Consider the following 23863-nt stretch of genomic DNA (forward strand, 5'->3'; position numbering starts at 1 on the left):
GAGAATAAATTAGTGAATTATTATAATAATATACGTCTTAAGTATATAACATTTATTTTGTTCGAAAGTTTAAACATTTGAAATTCTAATTATATTAGACTTTTTTTATTCATATAATATAACGTTAATTAATTAGTAATGTATTCTCAGAAGTGACGGAAATACCACTTAATCTTTCCTCGACTTTGACAGTACGATTTCGATCGCTTGATGTTAAAAAAATAGCTACAAGAAAATATCAAAAAATATCTTTATTCGAAACTTGTTATAACAGATAATATATAAAACTTAGAGTAAAAACACTTTTTTAGAATAAGTATGCAGTATATTATTTGACTTTTAAGAAGGACAAATGCGATTGTCACAAATTGGGACACTGTCACTAATTGAGACATCCATTTATCCAATTATTCCGGAAAGAAATGAACGTTGCGCGAGAAAGAGAAAAAAATATTAATCAGCAATTGTACGTAGGCCAACCAACGCGAGGAGGAATACAAGAATCAAATTAAGACCCTTACTACCCGTCTAAAGGAGGTACACATCCTCATTCGTAGGGAGTGTCTCGCTTTGCATTTTTCCTAACGCGTGATCTGCCTCCGCGCGCGTTGTCGTAGATCTTGCCACTAAAAATATTAACCCCCCCGGGCCCCGTGTTTGTTTCTTTTTATGCATCCGACTTTGTTTTTCTTTTCTTTATTATTTTCTCAAAACAATTACTAAGCGTGTTAGGCTTGTAGACTAACGACAGCTCGTTTTGTCTTTTTGTTGTGCTTGACTAAAAACAGGCGACACAGAGGGAGGAGACGTTCGAGGGTCAAGTGAAGATTCTGGATAGCCAATTGAAAGAGGTAAGCGGGAAGAAAGCGGAAAAACACGCGCGCGGGTTTTTGCGATATCTCGAAAGAAAATATAATAAACTGAGAGAAAGACGAAAGGAATATATCGCTGCCCGAGAAAGAGAGATCTCAACGATTAAGATGCAACGCGAATATTTGTCATAACTTTAGAGATAACGGAATAATATTTGATATAAATAATAGATAATCGTGCATGAGAGAAAGTAGAGTCAATTGCTCGTCAAATATAAAAAAAAATCCGCGCACCAAGTTCTCGAAGTCTTCGTATATCTCGCTCTGTCTTTAGCTGAGAGTCCACTTCGTAGATCGCATCACGAGGTATGACGGACGCGAGAGCGTATTAACAGTGTCGTGGGTTTCCTCTCAGTGATTGCATTGGTTCGAAATAATAAAGCACTGTTTCCCTAATGATACCGTATTAATTGTACTGCAGCGTGGTGTGTATGTGTGTGTGTGTGTATGTGTGTCGCAACTAAACTTTCCGCAATCGCGATTTAAATAGATTTCTAACACGACTGCGGTCGTGCGTACGTATGTGTGTGTATGTGTGTTCGCGTGACGTAGGATTTTTCGTTTTACTCGCATGCGTGTGTGTGGAGTTTTTTTCATAATATCGACCGATCCTCGACGAGATTTCAAGGAGAAGAAAAAAAGATTAAAATGAATCGCGAGTCTCGCGGGGAATAAATTTTATGTCGCCCCGATGATCTCCCACGCGCGTTTCCGAGACAATCGGAGCCGAGTGGGAGATTTTCCTCCTTGAAATATCCGCGAGCGATCGCATCCGGACAGCGTGCGCAATTCTTTCCGTCTAACGTTACCGTTGCTTCTGCGCAGGCTGAGGCGCGTGCTGAGTTCGCGGAGAGATCCGTGCAGAAGCTCCAGAAGGAGGTTGACAGGCTCGAAGGTGCGTATACATGACACGACGTGCACATTGACGTCGTCATTTAAGAAACACCGATTCCACTCGGTTCTCGCCGACGATAGGATCCTTTATATCGATTAAACGCTTTGCGATCGAATGCGCCGACCGGTGCGTGTATGCACTGGTGCGCGCGCGCGCGCGCAGATTTTACCCGAGACACTTTGCGGCGAGATTTCATTTTCATCGAATGGAAAGAGAAAGAGAAGAACGAAATCTTTTAGGGGGATTAGGGAAACTAGAGGGAGAAAAGTCTCCGGGAAGAGGAGGGAGGCTTCGGACGATCACAGAATCATTTCCCAGGCTAGGTTTCTTTTTTTTTTGTGCGCACTTGAAAAGGTTTGCAACTCAAGACTCCTGGTGTCGATCAGGTGTCGCGAACGGAAAAAAACGCAGTTTTAAGACAGCTTTGGTTCTCGAAAGCACTAAAATTACGTGGTGGAAAGAAAAAAAAAGAAAAATCGTGCCCTCACTCGGACTTATCTTCGACAATCGTAAAGCAGAGTTCCCCCACACCTTCGCGTGTGCGTGTGAGTGTGTCTGCTGTTTTTTTAGCGCATTTTGCCCACCGCCTCTAACACTGCCGAAACGCAGCGTGTGTGGCTTGCCCGTGTGTGTTACTGCCCTTTAACCAGTGATCTTTGCAGACGACCTCGCGGCCGAGAGAGAGAAAAACAAATTGCTGCAGGAGGAGATGGAGGCCACCCTGCATGACATCCAGAACATGTAGATCGTGTTTTTCGCGGTGGACAGAAACGCGTGTAACCGCGACAGGGAGAGAGAGAGAGAAAGAGAAAGAGAGTGCTTTAGAGCGAACATCGAGCAAAGTATATAGATAGACATCATAGGTAGATAGATAGATGGACAGTGGCAGGGAGAAAACGAAAGAAAAACGAATGCAAGCAGATATGTAGGGAAAGAGAGAGAGAGAGAGAGAGAGAGAGAGAGAGAGAGAGAGAGAGAGAGAGAACGGATGGCAACGAGGAAGGAATGAATAGGAGATAAACACGCTGCACGGCGGCGGCGCGAGCGCTTCGTGCGTGGTGCACATCTTAACATTACGGAGAAAAAAAAATGTAGTCTTTAGGCTAGCCTTATACCCTCCATTACGTCCATCCGCAGTGCATGTGTGTGTGTGTGTTAGAGAGAGAGAGAGAATGCGTGTATGTGCGTTTGTGTGCGTCGCGTGCCTATTTGTATGCGCGCGATGCGGGACAGAGACTGACATAGGATGTGAGAGAAAGAGGGGGAAAATGAACGAGTAGAGAGAGAATACATATGTGTGTGTGTGTGTGTGTGTGCGTGTGTGCGTGTGTATGTGCGCGAGAAAGAATAAGAAAGATGCAGCACGAGAGGATGAGTGCGTGACAGAAAGAGGGAACGAAAGTAGAGAGGGAGAGAGAGAGAGAGAGAGAGAGAGAGAGAGAGAGAGAGAGAGAGAGCAAATCATACGCGAGACAAGGACAGACCGGCAGGATGGTCCCCGTATAAAGTAATACGAAGTTACTTGTAATCTAAAAATTTGACTTTAGCTCTAGATTTTTAGTTTAGTCCGCCTTTCAGTTTTAATTCGAGGAGAAAAAGGAAATATAAAGAAAAAAAAGGGGGGATCGAGGCACGCGAGGCTGCGGAAACCGCGTGAGGCGTCGTTTTTCTGAGCTCGCCGTGATTTAGATCGTTCGTTTACGAGGTACTATTTGGCCGTGGGAGGATTACGCGAGTAGAGAGAGCGAGCGAGGGAGAGAGAGAGAGAGAGAGAGAGAGAGAGAGAATGTCTACTTTAGTGATAGAGAGAAAGAGGCGACGGGCAATAGGGACCACCTTGCGTCCAAGGAGAGGGAAGCACAGAGAGGGAGGGACGAATTTGTTCTCGAGCGTACCAAAGACGATCAAGAAATTTAAGAAAACGAAAAAATCACAATATATAATTCACTGTATGATTGTACAGTATCGTGCTCTCACGCGATGTATAATTATGCGGTATGAGCTGCGCTCCCAATCGTCGTTTCGAGGTAAAGGAAGAGTACAACTGTTGAGTGACAGACGAACTTTTAGAAGTGACTTTTACGCTGATGCGAAATGATGCTAACTTCGCTTTTTATCGTTCAATTGGATCCCTCTTGCTCGAGCATTTTTTCGTCGAGCTCCCTCTGCCTCTGTCTCTCTCTCTCTCTCTCCCTCTCCCTCTCTCTCTCTCTCTATGTCTCTCTCGGCGCAAGACTACAACGATGATGGAGCTCGTTGTCACGTCGCTGCTCCGATTCGATTCCCGAAGGCGGTTGACAGAGTGCTCATTACTTTTCGTCGCTTTACATTCCGCATTTCACGCGACTCAGCTCGCGCGAGAAGATGAAAGAGAAGAAGAGATCCGCGTCGGTTCGGTCCGTCCATCCGGGTTTTGCGGCCCGGAGATGGGAACGCGTTACATCTCATCGCCGCTGTCGATGAAGGCAAAGACGACGACGAGTGTAATAACCGTGCATTTAAGACTAACTCCACTGCCAGCGATCCAGCGACTTTTCTTAAAAGTATATTCCCGCGACCTCGTCTTTGCCTTCGCAGTGTACGCTCGCTTCGATCAACGAACGAAATCGATCGCGCGCCTCGACTCGACTTGTAATGACTCGCCACAGATCCGGAGAGCTTTCCTCGTTGAATCGAGTAAACGACACAGAGAAAACGTATCGACCTACGCATGTAGAGGGACTTAATATACATATATACACACACAATTTATTTATAATTAATAGACACTACCGAGAGAGAGAGAGAGAGAGAGAGAGAGAGAGAGAGAGAGAGAGAGAGAGAGAGAGAGAGAGCGCCTATGAGAAGTCGATCGAAAAGCGCGCAAGACGCGGAACGGAGAAGATGCGGCTCTTTTTCTCACGCACACGTCACGCTGCAGCGCAGCTCTCTTCCCGTGCTAGCTGAGCCGTTTTCGATATTATAATTACCGATCGTGCCTGTATATACTTACTATATATATGAAATACTAACCACGGCCAAAACACTATTATACGAACCTCGATGCAGGGGAACGTGCTTCTTCTCGTTTTCGGATGTGTTTGCGCGCGATGGCAGGAAAAAAAAATAAAACGAGATCGGAAACGAACACAGAGAGAGAGAGAGAGAGAGAGAGAGAGAGGATAAGAGGGGGGGGAATCGAAGTTTTCGCCGAAACGAGAACGGAAATTTATATATAATCCGATCTCTTCCACTCCACGGCGCATATAGCAGTACGCCTTTAATTACTATTAATGATTAATTAACCGTTATTGTTAATAACATTAGCGCTACTCCGACACGCCACTCGCCATCGAACGAACATTCCGCCACGATTCCGCGCAAAGGAATTCTCTCTTCCGGGGTGTATTATTTAATTTCTTCATTTTTTTCCTTCGTTTCTTCTCCTTTTTTCTAGTTTCCTTATTTCTCGTTCCTCTCGATCCAGCGCGTTGCGTCGCGCGTGTATGCACACTGCCCTCTCCTCCCCCGTCCAGACTCTTTGATGTCATGACCCTTCGTGGTTATTCTTGTATAGCACTTTTCCCGCAGCGTATTCTTGGATGGCCTTTCGATGTAGTAGCAGTAGCGGCAGTAACAGTAGTTAGCGGCAGTAGTAGTAGTGCGCATCGTCCTTTTCCCGTTTCTCGACTCTACTGGGACGCGTGTGACAAACGAACGACCGTAAAGATGCGGAATCACCGAGCCGGAGATCAAAAACCGAGCATATCGAGCACGGTCGGCCTCGATTCCTGAACATTCCCGCAGACGGAATCCATATATCGCCTGCCTTTTCGCAAGACGAATCCACGCCTCGATTTTAACGATCGGCTTTTCGCGAAAGAAAAACAAATTTCGGCGCCCATTTATATACCTATAATACAAATCGATATATTTCGCCGATGCAATTGTGTAATACTGATGATAAACATGTTAATTGTTGTGACTTTCTCTTTTCTGATTTTTTTGCTTTCTAACGCGATCGTGTGCATGTGACTTGAACGTCGTGTCGATCGTCGAATCAATCAATCAATCAATCAACGCACGGGATGTGCGGGTCGGCTGTTTCGAGTTCTTTCGTCAGATCGATGGTGATCCACGTTTATACATGAATTTCATTCTAGAAGAAAACGACGATGAACAGTATAACGTATGCGCGCCGCGCGATCGTCGAAAGGCCACCCGAAGAGTCGGAACGCGACCGTTTGTTCTCCGATCGTTGAAAACTCTCCGCCGCGAGAACGAACGTTATTGTTGAGAAAAGAAAAAAAAAACGAACCGAGAGATAAAAAGTGATCCACGAAAGCACAACTAAGAGACTACACACGTCCTCCCCATATCGTTGATTTTTTGTTAGGCCCCATTTTTCCTTTTCTTCCTTCTTTGCGAGTGATACTAGGAGAAAATCGAGAAAAAAAGCAATTACACGCAGATACTTGAGTTTACGAGAGAGAGAGAGAGAGAGAGAGAGAGAGAGAGAGAGAGAGAGAGAGAGAGTTTTAGTTTATTAATTTACTTAATAATTAATGAAAATGAGGATGGAATGATAATAACACTAATATCATTGTAATAATATAATGATTATTATTATTATTATATATATTACGATTATTATATAAAACTGTTTATAATATATATTTTAATTTTGAAAAAAGAGTGTGTGTTGTGTTTTCTGTTGTTTGTTTTAATTCTTCCGTTCTGTGCTGTTCTCACCTGCGCTAATCGATCGACCGATTAATCCGAGCCCGTTAACGTAACGAAGACGTATAACCACCGTCCACTCTCCCCGCGCGATAACGCATTTGTTGGTGGCCGCCTGTTGTTGCACATTCCGTCGAGAGATTATACTGAGATAAATAAAAAAAAGTTGCATGACGAAGAGAAATACAGTGTGTGCGTGGTACGTATATGTAACGAGATCAAGATTCACGGTGAGTAAATCCGCTTATGATATCCGATTTTTTCGCTACTTTATTAGTCATCTCCCTCCAACGCATGGCTACCCGATCTTCCCATCGACTTCACGATTGTCTATGATCGTTTCTCTCCGCCAATCTCGCGAGTACAGTGCTTTTTTCGAATTATTTGTCCGATGCCCGCTGATATCGGCGACTTCCCGGCGCGATGCCGGCCGAACGATCGCGTTATCTACTACGCTTGTTGTCGCTATCGTCGCTCGTATCGACGATATTACGTCACAGGAGAAAAAGTCAAAGTGTTTTTATAAACGTGCGCGACATTAGCACTTGAAGCACGATCGACGGATCGTCCCGTCGTGCGCGTCGTGACGACGATTTATCCGTACTCGACTGTTGCTTTCATCAAATCGGCAATCAATTCATCAATTTATTTATTTATTTATTTTTTTTTTTACTTAATTATGCTGCTCGCTACTGACCCGCTTGACCGATCCGCAGCTACTGCTTCTCCAGGCTTACCTGCGCAATCTTAAAGGTGTATTTTTCTCATTTGGAACGTTTTGTTCAATGATTTCAGGAATTTTGGGGATTTTCTAGGAATAGAAAACTATAAGAAACAATTTTGAAGTTATGCATAAATATTTATCCATGCTTTAATTATACACAGCAACTTCTACATACTATTATCTTCAATATTAATAGTTATAAATAATTATATATAAGCTTTTGAAGACAAAACGGTAAAAAATTATATTTCTGGCTTATCGCTTCCACCACAATGAAATCAATATCTTAAATATTCCGTTGTTTAAAGGACTTCCAAAGCCTGAAAAATCAATATCTCGAACAATCAGTTTTTTTTAAAGACTCCTAAAGCTGAAAAAATAACTGACCAAAATTCGATTTTTCTCTTTTAAACCGTACTATTTCTAAGAAATCAATTTCTATTTCCCATCATGGTAAGGACGATAGCTACAAGTTTATAATTTAACAATTTTTTTGGCATTTTGATTCAAGAATACAACGTCCGGAATCATGGCAATCGTACGAGCAAAACTTTCGTTCAGCGCTGCACAAAATTATGAATAACTTTATTTATATTAAAAATAATGTGTAGAGATTACTGCACATTATTAAAACCTAGATAAATATACAAAACTTCAGAATTGCATCATAGTTTTTACAAAAATTGCATCGTACAAAAATTTCCAAGATCACCTACAAAAAACGTTTCAAACCAAAAAGAAACGTAACAACTCGAGTGCACTCGCCAGAAAATTCTCGCATCTCTCCAATGCTTTTTCTTCATTCCGAGCACTTTTTCACACATCCACGCACCCAGTAGACCAAATGTGAGCGTGCAGCCGCTGCCTATAACGTTGCGAATACTTGCAGATGAGATGGTGACCGAAAAGGAGAAGTTCAAGGAGGTCGGGGACGGCCTGGATAACGCGTTCTTCGAGCTCTACGGCGTCTAACCGCGTGGCTCTGCTGTTACTACTACTACTACTAACCGTCCTTCTATAACGCTTCGACAAACAAAAAGCATAGAAAAAGAAAAAAACAAACTATCTCTCATACAAATCTAGCTTGCACTCCTAACACGTATGCCGTAAGTTGCCCATTTATGCTTCTCTCGTCCCCGCTCGCTGCTAATAATAACCACGGCTTCCTTCCGAGAGGAATTTCTCGTCGCGTTCCGGGCGATCCTCCGGACGAAATCTCTCGCTCTTGCGACTTGCGGGTTTGCCGCCCGAGGCGGATCTTCGGGGCTGAATATCGACGATCGGCGATCCGGTCGTTGTTTAACAATCGGTCAAAGCGCGAAAATAAGAAAATTGACAATTAAATACACATAAAGGAGAGAGGGAAGTGTGTGCTAACTGTGTTGCGTTTTCTTGCAGACGAGCTCGTCCACGAGAAGGAGAAGTACAAATACATCTGCGACGACCTGGACCTCACCTTCACCGAATTGGTTGGTTAAATCGGCTGTTTAGATCGGCCATCGAGGCGCATCCGTCCGGGTGTCGAGTCACTTGGCCGTACATCGCATCATCATCGATTTCGCACGATTCGATCGCGGTCGAAGCCACGACATCGGCCTGCCGGTGCACTGCCGATGAAACCTTACTTTTGTTATCGTAACTAAAGTCAGCGTACACATTATTATTATTATTAATATTATTACTGTAAAAGTACGTTCCGCGTTCAGAGGCTCTCTTTGTTTCTTTCTTTTTTTTTTATCTGGATCGACGATTCCACACTCGTTGCACCCTCGGCTTTCTTTCACGCGTGGAACACGTCCGAGCCACGCGATCGTTCGTTCGTCTGTCTGTCCGTCTCGAGAGCGCCGCTTTTGACGCGAAAGTAAACTCCAAATTATCCATGACAACTTCTAGTCACAGCCAAGTCGCGTTATCACGCGGTTAGTAGTGCGACAAGAGAGAGAGAAAGAGAGAGAGAGAGGAAAAAGTACGGCCCGCGATCATCATCCGTACGTGCGACATCGAGTGAAACACCGACGAGAAACTCCGCGTCGCTCGGAAAAAAGGGAGAAGGAAAATTGTCGACACTGGTACGAGGCGATTCTTGTTTCGAATATTCCAGAGAGAAGGACAAATAAACATGACATAGAATCTTGAAATGCGCTGCTCGTTCTTTCACACTCCAGACCGTCGTCTCCCGTTGTCCCTTCAGTGCCGGATTGCGACTCTTTGGGACCTGATGCTGAGGCTATTTCGGAGGCCTCTTAAGAACTTTAGCAGAGAAGCTGACTTTTCGGTCTAAAACAATATTTCACACCTTAAGTCTTTGCCTTTAAGTAACGTTGTACAGTAAACAAATAAACAAATGATAATTTAGATAAAGATTCAGGATATAAAATATCGTCTTAAAATTATAAGTCAATTTCTGCCGAGGCCCTAACTTGTAATTTTAAAACAATATTTTATGCTCTGAATTTTTGCCTTAATTATCAATTCTTTGACTTTTTTTATTACACAGAGTTTGTCGTCGGTCGCAAAGAGAACGGCTTTTTAGATTAAGACTTCAGGTCCAAAACAGTCATTGTACGTTACGACAGAAACTTAAGGTATAAAAAACGTTGTCTTGAACCGAGAAATCAGCTATTCTGCTAAGGTCTCAACTGCTTATAAATCGACGAAAAGAGGGGGAACCCTGATGGCTCCAGAATCTTACTAATTTCTACATAAATCCGCCACTTGTATCCATTCGTCACTTGTTATTATTCGCTCTGGCAGCACCGCTCGCATGTCACGTGAGAGGCGCGTATTGGTGGAGGGAACTCGAATTTCACGCCTCGTCCGCTTTCCTTCCCGAAATTCGAATTTTACACCTCGTGCGCTCTCTTTCCCAGAGCAACGTGATCCTCGAGCTTCCACGTGAATACCTCTACCTTTCTGTGCTTGGGCTACCTAAGCATCTGTCTTTACTTTCTACTTGGGCAGCCACCCACTGATTGTAACGCTCGTTCCGAAGCTGAAAAATTAATACGACCTACTGTCAGGCATAATGTGAACTACTGAGAATGTGTGCCTTCTGTGTATATGTATGTGTGTATGTGTGTATATATATATATGCGTCTACCTATGTACATGTGCATTTCTATCGCTCTCTTTCTCTTTCCAATCAACCGATCACGTATTAAGATGTAGACAGCCAACCGACTAACCGTGTACCGTGTCCACTAATATCGCGTTTCCCGCCCTTCTCATTGCAGACGTGCTGGTAAACGAGCGCTGTAAGTACAAAGCGATCGCCGACGAGATGGATCAGACGTTCGCCGACCTCGCCGGATATTAGCAGACCGGCTAAATGCGTACGGCCCGCCGGCCGGAGGAAGGGAGGGAGGGAGGAAGGAGTGTGTGTGTGTGTGTGAGAGATCGCGTGTATGTGCATGCGTGTTCGTTACACGCCATACCACAAGCAGCGAGAGGAAACAAACCGAAAAGATAAATAGACACACACACACACGTACAAGAGGAGGAGGGGGAGAAACACCGAGAAAACAGATTGTTTCACGCTACAATAAAATGACACTGCCAGCACGCGGACCTTTCGCCACAACAACACGTCGCTCGTCGTCCGATACATTTAGCATTCCACACGTTACGCGATAAAAAAAAAATGAGAGAGAGAGAGACTCGTCGAAGTATTGTCGTCGACGTCGAGGACGAGGAGCAGGAGGAGAAGGAGGAGGAGCAGGAGCACGAAGACGATCGTCGACGTTTCCGTTAGCTGCGTGACTCGACGGCCAGGAGCTCCGTTGCAAAGAGACGTTGCGAGTCTCGCTGAGGGAGGGAGGGAGAGGGGGGAGAGAAAGGGAGACCTCGTCACGCGCGCGTTCAAGTCTCCCGAGTTCGCATCCCCCTGAGCCCGCTTGCATCGTCACGGTGTCGATGAAGCTTCGATTAACCTCACAGCTGGGTCTCATATTCGCCTTACGAGGATCCGAGTTTCTTTTTCCGTCTCCCTTCGTCCCGCCCCGCTGCGCAATTTCCCCGCTGACGACGTATAGTTACCGGTGTCGAAGGTCGCGCGCTGTTCGCGAAAGCCGGCTCTTCTCGCCCGCCGCGCGCTCGTCTTCGTCCGATCTTCCGCGTCGAGGAGTCGTCCGTATGGCCTTAACCGCGACATCCCGGCTCGTCGTCGTCGTCGTCGTCGTCGCGACGCACGTTGTGTTCAGAATACAGTCTATATAAAGCAGGAAACACGAGACGGGGCCCTCCGTGTAATCTCTTTTGATAGTTCTGCCGATTTGTACGTATATCGCGTGTGAGCGTGAATTTCCGGGAGAAAGAACTTTATATTACCGCTAACGCAGACACGCGGCGGTCTACGCGCGTGATAGCGTGATAAGATTTCCCGCTTTTGAGATCCCCCCCGCTTCAAGGGGTGGCGTTCGCCGGAGCCAATGTTCAAAATCATTCACCGGTCCGAATGAGCGAACGTTCCCGTTCGACGGCGGGGAGACTTTTTCCTTCTTTCCCTTTGATTCGCCTCTTCTTTTCCTTTCCCCGTTGCTTTATTCGCGCACATTCCACCGTACGATTAAGCAGTGCGGTCTAATTAATCGATATTAGGAGTCCGATGTTCTGAGTCTCTCTTGTTGGATTCGCATTAACCGCATTGTACCATTCATGTATCATCCATTCCTTCGTGCTTTTCTATGTTGTCTATCGTGCAATACCGTGTCAAAAAGTACCGATGAATCAGCCGGTCGATCCGAGAGGCGCGAAAGCGCGGCCGCCGGTTGGGTTCATCATTGTATCACATAAGTTGCTTTCTACGATGTAGAGAAGGTTTGCAAAGCGATCTGGGCTGGATCACGACGCGCGAGAAACGCGAAAACCAATCGGGTCGCGGGAAGGTCGGTCAAGTTCGATACATATGTACGATCCATACGTTCATTGCGGCATTTCGACGATGCACTTCGACGGTGAAAATTTTTTATCTCATTAGTCCGTAATCCTCGCGCGAAAGGAGAGTCGCGAGACTGCCGGCGATAACAAACACAGGTATACACGCGTCATGATGATGATGGCGACGATAATAACGATAATAATGATAATAATGATCGACGCAAAGCTAGCTAACTCACGCCGACGGATCGACGATAAATCAATCACGAGATGGACCAAGCTCAGAGACTTTCAAACACGCACCCGACGCAGCGATCTTGACTATCTTATGTGATAATTATTATTTTACTGTATTTATATTACTTTCTCAATAAATATTGCATATTTTATATCTCTGCATACACGCCGCCGCGATTAACTCGTCCGTTTGCTCAGCCGCGACCGATCGGTCGCGCGGCTGCTAATTCACTCCGAGCCGAGAGCAACTTCTGCCAGCTGTGCGACGCGGAATATTCTATTACCTTGCGATAACACGGCGAATGCCAGCGGTGTCGGTGGAATTTCCGCGGTGTGTTGTCGGCGCCGAATACGCCGCGACACCTTTTGCATATTTTACGAGTATAAGATGATGAACTGGACAAAGAGAAATTATTTATGCACAGAGTGAGGCAATAAATAACCATTACCACCTAGAGTGTCTTCGAAATATGTGTGAGAGCGGGAGATAAGTTTGTAAATTATATCGTGTGTTAAGCTCTCGTGATATACAATTAAATATTAAAATTTAAAGGAGGCAAGCAAAAGCCACGGTCTGGTTACGTGCATATACATATTTTCTTTTAGGAAAATTTATCTAACGGAAATTGCATTGATGGTCGTCAAACACTTTCCTGTAAAAATGTAAATTTCTCTCATCTTCGTCTAGTCGTTAAGGGGACCTTAGAGTCGACCTACTTGTTACTGGCTGCGTTCTACAGGCGACGACAGTTGACTTTATTCGAGAAACGAAAAAAAGTTACAGGATTTGTTAACTTTTTTTCGTTCTTCGAATAAAGCCAACCGTCGTCGCTTACACTGGCGTGTGTATTTGATTGTGCAAGAATATTTTTAATTCTATGCAGCCAGTAACGAGTATAGTGCTAGAGAATTTGTGGCAAAACAGGACAACTCCAGGATCCCCTTAATATGAAATTTATTTTTCCGAGATATTCACAATGTAATAATTATTACCTCGTCCTGTGTATACATATTGTGATGAAATGCCGACGTCGAACGCGTATTTCTGCGGACATTCGCGCTTCTGTGCGTGAGCTCAAGTTGGTATATACATACTGGGCAATTGGAAGAAACAGTGAATGCAAACTTTCGTTAAATAATTTGGAAGATCTGTACGTCGTAAGGAACCCAAACAGAACGTTTCGGGCCGATTCGTAAGGTGGTTCACCAAAGAAAAAGTTCATCGCATTCGCTGTTTGTTCGTTGTTCATTCGCTCAGTGTGTATCCACCTTTACATTACCCAGACAGAGCAGAAATCACGATGACGTCAAAGTGACAAGAAAACTACGACAAAAACTCGCTTCTCGATCACGACTCGGTTCATTTCGTCGTCGTTTCGACGTCATCAGGATTTCCCGCCTCGTGAGTGAAGGAGTTTCTCGTCGACGGAAGCGGAGGGATGCCGATTCACATACGGCGTGGCGATCAATAATGAAGCAGAACAGGGTTTACATAACATACACATGTTCATTATTTACGATTCGAATATTATAATAGAATAGATTATCTGTCTAAACACAACGCTAAACATATACTTCTGTATGTTGCAGTGAAAAAAATCTGCCGTAAAATCCTTTCATCAGCGATCTAATAATTACAGGAGTGCTGAGTAGTTAACGTGTTTCCAAAAATATCGATTCTCTCTTTCTTCGCTTGCGTGTATAAGCCCGGCGGGAACGGCGCGCGCGTGCGACGAACGCGCGAGCAACGAGTTTTACTTACTACAGCTTTACAGACACGTTTTTCCCCGTCGCTCTGCGCGTCGCGCGCCGTTCACGACGGTGCGTACAATAATAATTAATAATCCGTCTCTATTCAGGTAAATACGATGTAGATGTTGCTTCTGAGGAACCCACTTTGTGTGTCAGATAACATGATCGAACATTTACGATTTGGAAGGCACAATAACGCTCGTTAAAAAGGGGGGAAAAAAATAAAAAGGCACTCTCTCAGGAAGCACCCTGTGATGGCGACGCGAAGCTTCGTGCTTTACAAATTTAACTGCCATCATTTTCAGGTTTGTTGTTAAAAAAAAAATAAATAAAAAAAATAAAAAAAAATAAAAACAAAGAAACGGACGACGAACTCGACGAGAGCTGTGTCTCTCGCGAGATCGGCCGTCGCGCATGCGCGCTCAACATGAGCGATGGTGTTCGGCGCTTGAAAATATTCGCTTTTCGGTACAAGATCAGCGATTTAACGAAAGAGATCTCGAATCGCTCGGTAACCTCAGATTCGCCGGATGATGTAACTTATATTTAATAAATATACGTAAATGCAATTTCGACGAGCGAGTTGCGAAGCTTACAAAAGACGGACCGTACGAGATAAAAGGGAAAAGTAACTTAAAAGCTACGCAGTAAATGTCGGTTAATTGTCGTTTAGTCAGACGCACATCGACGAGATGGCCGATTTTTATTAATTTACGGATATCTAACGATCACTTTCGCGCTCCGTGGTTAAAAGAAGAACAGGAAAAAAAGTGGAAGAACTTGTGCTCCCCGCGTCACTTCGACCGATTTCGTCTTCAAGATTATTCGCTTGAAAAGGCGAATCAAAACGCGCTCCTGCGGCACCGCAAGAAAGAGAGGATATCTCCGAATGATAAATATTTCTTCCTGCTCCCTCGGACACGCTTGTTCCGATGCATGCATCTCTATGTTATAATTAAAAAACTTCGTATCATCTATTAAAGTTAACAGCCTATATACGTAAGGCACACGTTGTTGCGTCGTTTCCTTTCGATTGGGAAATGCGAAGGGAAAATTCGTCCCTACGTTTCGTTATCGTTAGAGGAAGAACGATAGATTAGACGTTATCACGGCTAAAGTAGTAAAAGTACACACAGAGGTGTAAACATCCCCGAAGAAAGGAAGAGAAAGGAAGATAAGGAGAGAAAAAAAAGGTAAGAACTAGGACGATTTGAAGAAGACGACGAAGAATGTAACGGCTATAAATGCAAGAAAAAAAAAAAAATAAGAAACGATCAGGAATATTCCAAAATCTGACTGACGCGTTAGAGTTTGCAAATCGGATAACAGGTAACGTAAAATTCTCATCACACCAGTAAAAAGAGAATGATTAACAAATACGAGCAATCGACAAAACGGCAATTCCACAGTAATTCGATCGACCTCCCGACGTCCCCGTCTTTCCTCTCCGACTTCACATAATTAAAACTTCGTACGAAATCACTTGGGCTCCAGAGAGGAGACAATGGTCACGTTCAGTAGAAACGTTTATTTTGCTGAACCGCTGGAAATTTTCTGAGCTGAGATTGGATAATTTTTCTAGATCTAAAAGAACAATCCGATCTCAGGTCGGAAAACTTCCAACAGTCTCAAAATAAATAAACTTCTGCTGAACGCGGCCATTGAGACGAAGGAATGACGATCGAGCGATTTCCGATAACGCCGAATAATAACGAAGAAAAAAAAAAGAAAACAAGTGATGCTTTATACAACAATTGTGCGCCACGAGAGGACGCTTTCTCTCTCTACTCGATTCTCCCTGATCATTGTCCCGTCTCGGGACTCGAACTGAACTCACTCCACAAGCCGTCAGCCAGTTTTTACTTCTATACTCGGCACAATTTATCGCAGTTGCATGGAGTTGGTCCCACCATGGAATTCTAACGTGTGTTTGTGTTTGTGTGTGTGTGTGTGTATATAAAACTATATGTATATTGTCATTTTGGAAGTCAGTTGCGAGGATACTCGCGAACGAATCTCCTCTCTCGAGTACGAATTCATCGTACCTTGAGAGAGAAACATTCAATCTTGCCCAAACGAACCTCACGGTGGCGAATAGGCGTCAAGATGAAAGAGAAATTATTGTCTTATTTTGAAAGATTTGGAAGGAATCAATTCCGCACAAACGACGACGACGCGAATTATGCTCGTCGTTTCGATCGAACGAATAACCTCGCAAGTAACAAGAGTCATCAAAATATTAGAAGCCCTATCTCGAGTATTGTATCGCGTATTTCCTTTAACGCCGTCTCTTCCTTCGGCCCCGAGCCAAGTGGTGGCGGCGGTGGCGATGGTTGTGGTGGCGACGGCGGCGGCGACGATTTAGCGGGAGCTCGACATGAAAGACGTTCAAATCTGCGCTGGCTCGACGTAATTGGCGGGTAGCATGCCCTGTCGCCCCGTACGCTGCACCAACCCGGTCATCCAGCCCTCGTCGATGGCTGTGCAGTTGACGATCAGATCGCCGTCGTAGAAGCTCACCTCGTCGAGGTCCTGCGCCTCGTAATCATATATCGCTCTGTACACCCGCTGCGAAGGAGAAAAAACGAGTCAAGTTACACACGAGAAACACACGTCGAACTTCCGTCATATTTTTATTTATTTATTCAGCTGTAAACGGGTTAAGTCCTTTTACGATAGCATATAAAGAGAAATAGAGAAAAGAATAAAATTGTACGGGATAAAAGAACCAAAGGGAAAAAAGTAAGGCACATGGAGAGAGAGAGAAATTTTTCAAATTAAGTAAAAGAAATCTTCAAACGAAACAAAAAAATGTTCATATAAGACAAAAGATTTTTCAAAACAAAATATATAAGGAGAAAAAGAGAGAATAGAAAAATGATTTCAAATTCGACGCAAATACATTTCGACTATCCTTCTTTAATCATACAAGAATCATCTAAATCTATTTGAACAATCATTTATTTAATCGTATGCTTATTCTTTGATCGTACGTGAACTTGAAAAGATGATTCTTAAGATAAGTCTCGACTGAATGGAAATAAGTCGTAATATATAATACAAGGCGAATGATAACTACCCCCACGTTGGAAGGCGGTGGCGGCGGCGGTTGATGCTGAGAGACATGATTGTTGTTCGTGGCCGGCGTCAGCGATCCGTAATACTCGTTCACCGGGTCGATGTCGGCGACCGAGCCGATTTTCCGTGTCGGTGGATTCGTCACTGCAACACATCGCATGTTAATACACAGATACTCGCGAACCATCCTCCCTCTACGTCGTACAGCGCGCGCGCGCTCTTAATTAGCAGCCTCTTGTGTCCGGTTAACGACGATTGTTATTCGGCAAACGAGCAGTCGCTCGCCACGCGTGTCATTTGGAAGCTTCGGCGACGATGAGGCGAGGAGAAGCAACACATATGCAGCAGACGGAACGCGCAAGGGACGTTAGACAAAGGCAATCGTGCGCGCTTTCTAATCTGCTAAGGCAAGCGACGTCGCAACGATCGATTCCGGTGCAAATCGTCCCCGACGATTGCGTTCCGTGTTGATGAATCGCGCGGCGAAATGACGATGCCGACACACGATGAGGCGGCGCGAGAAAGACGACGGACAGAGAGTGCAAAATGCGGGCTGCGACTTAAACGTGTGATAAAGCAGCATCGGCAGGCGACATCGCAATCCAAGAGCGTAATAATCCAGGCATGTTACAATAGCAACAGGCTAAGCGTTGTCTACTGTAAGGAGTAATCCAATTACTACCTCGATATCTACCGATCTAACTGCCCGTAGAACGACCGTCCCACACGCAACTATCCTTCTATAAATCGTTGAATACGGTCGTGAGAGAGAGAGAGAGAAATCACAATAGGAAATATATATCAATGTGATACTCCCTCCCTCCCTCCCCGGCCATCCGTTGATCATTCACGAATCTCAATTGCTACTCTAATGCAACCAGACACATTATTACCGGCGCGGAGATATATCAGATATATCCGAGATTAACTTCAACTACCAATTACGTCGTCGATCACGTTAAAATTGAAATATCACGCACACCGACGGAGAGAGAACAAAGTTGTGTGTTTCATATGTATACGTAACTGAAACGCGTTTACACACACAGTCATCTTTACATCGTTTAAACATATCTATATTTTGATTAATCGTCGAAAGGCGATTTAATTATTAAATTTTCACAAGATTCGGACACTTTGACGTAAATGCAATTGTGTGGTTGAAGTTTGGAACGATCTTGGAGTGAAAATTAAAAAATTCTTTTTCAAATTTAACGTTGGGAAAAAAACAAAGATATGCGAAAAATAATAAAATTGTACGAAATGTGTCAATATTAACATAAGTATACGTCAATATTAACATAAGTAGTGAAGTAGCAGTGAACGGTAGTCTTCCGGGTCCTAATGATTAACCAACTATTTTTTTCTAATCCGGAGCGGTAAAGCATAAAAATACTATCCTTTGTTTGTACAGAAGCGCTGAGACCGCAGAAAATTTTATTTTTGTGGATGAGTACGCTTGTTTGAGTTTTGTCGATTATGGAGATCTACCGGGCAATCGATTTCAATAAACTATTTTTTCAAAATTTTATCGAATATCGCTCCAAACTTCAACCACATATTGTGTAAAATATTATTTATCGTGCTGCAAGTGTCATATAGCGTCATTCATTCGCATTATTAAAAAAAAATGTTGCTAAAAAGTTGACAATTTCTCGTTATCCAAAAAAATATTGCTAGGCAAAAACTGATAATAATATAAAATTATTCTGCAAAATATTGTGGGAGAAAAATTAATAATAATTTCAATTTATTTGAAAAATTGTTAGAGGAAACCGATAATACACGGAAAAGTTTGGTTGAATTTACCAGACAGTGGACAAACCAAATCCGTTTTGATCAAAGGAAACAGAATCTCTGTCTCTAATGACTTAAATTTGATTCTTATAACCAGAAATTCTGTCTCACCGTCACTATGACAAATTCAACCATACATTTCTCCATCTAATTTCACGTTATCCTGTAAAAAACTATCGTTAGATTAAAAAGTTAGCAATTTCTCGTTTAAAAAATTTTATAATTAGTTCTAAAAATTATCGTTAGAAAAGGATTAATAACCACTTCATGTTGTCCTAAAAAAATCATCACTATAAAAGAGCGGTAGACTGAAAAGTTGCTTTTATATCAGAGTGCACTGTGAAGAATAATAGAATTATTGTACTCGTGTCACGATAATACGATGCAGTGCTGCGGCGGCAGGATCATGCAATGCGTCCACGCGCGCGGACGAAAAAGAAGCGAGCGCAGCAACGATTGCACGCTCGTGAAGGTAAACACACCTGGTCCCTTGTCGCTCGTATAAATGACAGTGGTGGCGGCTTGCCTTGCAGAATACGGGCTCGGCCTCGCTTCGCTAAGCGGATCGTAATCGGCGATCCTACCTGGTGTCCTCTGTACCGGCGAATTCGCCGTCCTTGCAGGCGGCGGATTGGCGTTTATACTCGATGCAGGGGCGATAGTGCCGTCTGTGTACTCTACGTACTCTATATCAACAGTGCACAAGAAGCTAGCGATACGGTCCAATGACAAGCCACCCCGATTATCATCGGCCCATCACAGATCGACATACGGATGATGAATGCGGTAGTGCTGATGATAAGGATGTGATGAAGAATCGAAACGATCCTTCGTCCGTTCGAACTTCGCTTTGAAAAGTCCGATAAGAAACCGACCGAGTAATAATAATTTGAAATGAAGCTTCAACAGCGTTATCGTGTTATTGTCCACGTATAACCGATTGTAAAATTGTCGATATGTAAATTAATACGTAAATCGTGGATATTATTAGCGTCGGTTAGTAATAACACGTTATAACACGAATGCATACACGCAATGTATATTCACAATAGGGCGATTGTGATTATTACAACGTGACGTGAACCTGCGGTGATCACAATGTGGTCCGATACCGGAACGATTGATTAGTGACTCAAGGGACAAACAGATAAAGAAAATATGCTGCAGTTTGGAATAAAATTATCTTCCGTTCCCAACGGACGAAGGTGTCGTGTGCTTCTGTAGCCGATTTAATAAACCGTCCATCGTAAAAAAGACTCATGGCGTTTTCTTTGATTCGATCAAGCTTTCGTGACCGTCTGTTTCCCCTTAAATTAACCCATTGCCGACCAGTATCCCATTTATGGGATGTTCCTTTGTCATTTAATAAAATCGCTTAATTATAATGTAAGCTAAATTCTCCACCCTCAATTTTTCTAGTGTTATCTGCCTTTTATAATAATAGATTTAATAGTCATCTCAGGCTTCTAGGAATTAAACATATACCGATCTTTCAATTAAAAATGCAAGTTAAAAATATTCCCGAAGTAAACACAGTCTTTCACGAGTTTGAGGTCTCCAAAGAATGATTGCTTTTGCTTCGTACATGATCAAAAACACATTACGGACATCGCATCAAACGAGAAAAGAAGACGTCACGCACAAACGAATCGAGAGTACGAAGAAAGAAGATCCAACGCTCACCTATCTGTTCGCCATTCTCCCCGGTCATCGTCCTCTTCTGCTCCATGATTGCCTTCTTCTGGAGCTCGCCGTGATAAGCGACGTTCGAGATGATCTTGCTGTTCTGCTTGATTCTGAGGGTCTCCGGATCGTCTGCGACCTGCGTAAACTTGCCCTTCGCCTTCTCGAACTCGGCGTGATACTTCACGTTACTCTGTATCTTCGTGTTCTCAGCGATGCGCTTCAGCTCCGGTGTCTCCGCCATCGTGGTGGCTTTGGCCTTTGGTATGTGTCTGCAGCGAAGGAACGAAAAATTCGTACACAGAATATACTTTTGTAAAACATACCCACACCCACACACACAGAGAGTCGGCAGATTAAAGGACCCAATATTTTTTTTTCGACAAATTCCACAACGCAATCCCGTGTTCAACGGGAAAATATATCTGATATCTTTTAAGGATGTGTTACCCATTAGTATTTTCAGAGGCGCATCGAAGGGCCGATTCATAAATTATTAAAAATTTAGTATTCATCAAGCAAAATTACGTTTGATCCAACCTCTGAATTACTGTCAAACTTTTGGTATCATTTCTTCATGTAGAACAATTTGTAATCTTTCCATAATTTTTTTATTCTTATATTTTTAAATTTATAAATATATCTCTCAAACATTACTAAGAAAGCAAATTCTTCCATTGGACACGAGATACGTTAAAATTCGTCTGAAAAAAGTGTTGCAACTTTTAATTTGCCGATTGTGTGTGTGTGTGTATTTTTCATGTGGTGACGAAGAGCGCGCGTTCGAATTTTCAAGTGGCGTCGCGAATCCGCCAGTCACGTTTGTCCCGTTTTCGGGCGACACCCGGTATCCCAAGTAAGTCTTAACTTCGCATTGCCCAGTTTCTCCGTCGCGAAAATATCCCCGCTCGACATGAGCCGCTCGCGTTATTTTACGACAGATTTCCCCCGCGGGCGACCTTCTCTCTTTCTCTCTCATCACGAGCGGGCGGCATGAAAGTTCGCTGAATAACGCGAGAGCGAACGACAAGCGGTCAACGACGCCGCTCGTTATCGTGAACATCCTTTGTACGTCGATTGCAACGCGGAGAGCGGAACAGCGATGAGAGGAGAGGAACTCGTGTTCCACGGGGCTGCGAAGAAGATGACCGCGACGGCGGAGGCGGCCTGGAAGTTCGAGAAAGATCGGGTTTCCTACGACATCGTGTATGCATACAATATCACACACACACGCATACAGACAGAGAAAGAGAGAGAGAGAGAGGAGAGGGAGAGGAGAGAGAAAAAGAGAGAGAGAGGTGTTTATCAGTATTAAGGAAATGCATTACAAGAAAGAAAAAAAAATAAAAGAAACAAAATATCAAAATAATCAGAGAGAGAGAGAGAGAGAGAGAGAGAAAGAGAATCGAGCAGTGCGCTTTGTACGTACAACGTCTGATAACGATATTTGCATTCTTCCTGTCATCGTTATCTACTGCGCGGTAGAAATTATAGTCTTACGCGCGAATTCGATTACCCGTGCAATCTAAGCGCGCACACGAATAATGATTCACGAACGGGCTCGCGTCGGAAATCATCGAGAGAATTTCATCGACGATCTCTCTCTTTCTCTCTCTGAGAATATTATCAGCCTCGAGAGAAACTTCATCTGTCCTTCGACTCATCTGTCAACGGATGGGGCGCCTCGACTTTTAATGAATAAAATCTCTTGACTAATAATAATTCATAATTTTATCGATTACTGTATAATTAATTATGATAGATGTATTGAGTGACGCTTAATTAATATAATTAATAATCTTATTTTCGTATTCAGCGCTTAATTCTCGTTTAATAGGGCTTTTAATAGAGTTAATTCTGATACTAATTCAAGATTTCTAAGAAATAAACAATTTGATCCTCTAAACTGAAAGTGTTGGATGAATAATTATATATGACTTTGATGAATTAAGCAAACCTGAAATGATGGACGCGTGTGTGTTAACTTTCCCTCAGTACGCATGTAGTGAAAAAAGTGCTACGTTCAAATAAATATTTGCTAAGGAGTACATATTGGAGAATGATTATTTTATTTGGATTAAGTAAATATTACTTGAATGTAGCTCGTTTTCTTCCAATCACATTCAAGTAATATTTACTTTTTACTAATCCCGGAGTAGTCGTAATACTTGAAAAATATCGATGCAAATAAAATTTACTCAAGGCAAGCAAAAATTTGCTAAAGCGTAAATTGAGTGTCGGAATAATTATTTATTTGAATCTAGCACTTTCTTCTCCGTATGGGAAGAAATTTTGGTTCAATTTACTGAACAATGAGTGAACCGAACGCGTTTCAGTTGAAGGAAACAGAATTTCTGATTGCGAGAACCGAATTTGAGAATGTAGAGACATAAGGACCAGAAATTCCATCTCCTTCTACCGAAGCGTGTTTGGTTTATTCATGCCTGCCTGGTAAATTCAATCAAACGTTTTTTCCGAGCATAGATCCCCCCTGTTTCCGCTCGCCGAAACTTCTCCGGATGCACGTGGCAACCGTTAATTGATACAACCGGTGACGTGACGCTGATACTACGCTATGAATTACGCGCGCACACACATACACTAGCATACACAATGGAATCGCGATATGATGCGCGATAACGCGCCTCGCAATACGATCGCAATTCCAATTTATTCCAATTTAGTTACCTCTCTTTCTCTCTCTCACATCGTTATTAACCGCGTGATTTGTTACGGAGCGCGTCTCGGGCGCGCAGGCCTTCAGCGGATCGCACGAGCAATTAGACTGTTAGCGGAGAACTTATTAATTAGGCGGTACGTTAAAAGGTGATACGCGTGCGCTGAAGCCGCGCCGCGCGCTATTAACATACCCCAGCGAATTAAGCGCGCTTAAACGAACTATTCTGAGCGGCGAGCGCGCGCGTGCAAACGAGATAATTCACCTCGCGAGCGAGCGAGCGCAAGGCGCCTCCTGGCGTCGGGCGATATTACGCCGAGAAAGAGAGAGATAGAATTAGAATAGGGAAATTATTAATCGACCGAGTGTGACCGGGCGAGCCGCCGAGTGAAATTCGATAGAAACCTTCCGGGCGACGAGGCAGCCTCAGCGGGATTTAATCGCGCGGCATGTAACACGCCGCCGCCGTGTCCGGTACCTACTTATCGAGATAGAAATCGACGCACAAGCGCATATAATTACACGCACAAATCCGCATAGACGCGGGCGCGAGT

General features: G+C 43.6%; 2 protein-coding genes across 4 annotated transcripts in view; one reads left to right on the forward strand and one right to left on the reverse strand.

Annotated features, from left to right (window-relative positions):
* LOC106741103 (tropomyosin) overlaps nt 1–9348 on the forward strand; it is a 45042-nt gene extending 35694 nt beyond the window's left edge. Inside the window, exons 8-10 of the mRNA XM_014612761.1 lie at nt 475–537; nt 1698–1767; nt 8609–9348. Coding sequence (XP_014468247.1) covers nt 475–537; nt 1698–1767; nt 8609–8688 — 213 coding nt within the window. The 3' untranslated portion in view covers nt 8689–9348. The remainder of the gene's footprint in view (nt 1–474; nt 538–1697; nt 1768–8608) is intronic.
* LOC106741087 (LIM and SH3 domain protein Lasp) overlaps nt 8937–23863 on the reverse strand; it is a 42592-nt gene continuing 27665 nt past the window's right edge. For 2 of the 3 annotated variants that reach the window (XM_014612730.1, XM_014612739.1), the window contains 4 exons: nt 20633–20904; nt 19432–19635; nt 17154–17296; nt 8937–16642 (listed from right to left, as the gene is read on the reverse strand). In XM_014612730.1, the coding sequence (XP_014468216.1) occupies nt 16463–16642; nt 17154–17296; nt 19432–19635; nt 20633–20904 (799 nt within the window). In that variant the 3' untranslated portion in view covers nt 8937–16462. The remainder of the gene's footprint in view (nt 16643–17153; nt 17297–19431; nt 19636–20632; nt 20905–23863) is intronic. The other variant, XM_014612747.1, reaches the window with a different exon arrangement.

The sequence above is a fragment of the Dinoponera quadriceps genome, unplaced genomic scaffold, assembly GCF_001313825.1.
Source record: "Dinoponera quadriceps isolate SergipeBrazil2010 unplaced genomic scaffold, ASM131382v1 scaffold71, whole genome shotgun sequence".
NCBI classification, from domain to species: Eukaryota; Metazoa; Arthropoda; class Insecta; order Hymenoptera; family Formicidae; genus Dinoponera; species Dinoponera quadriceps.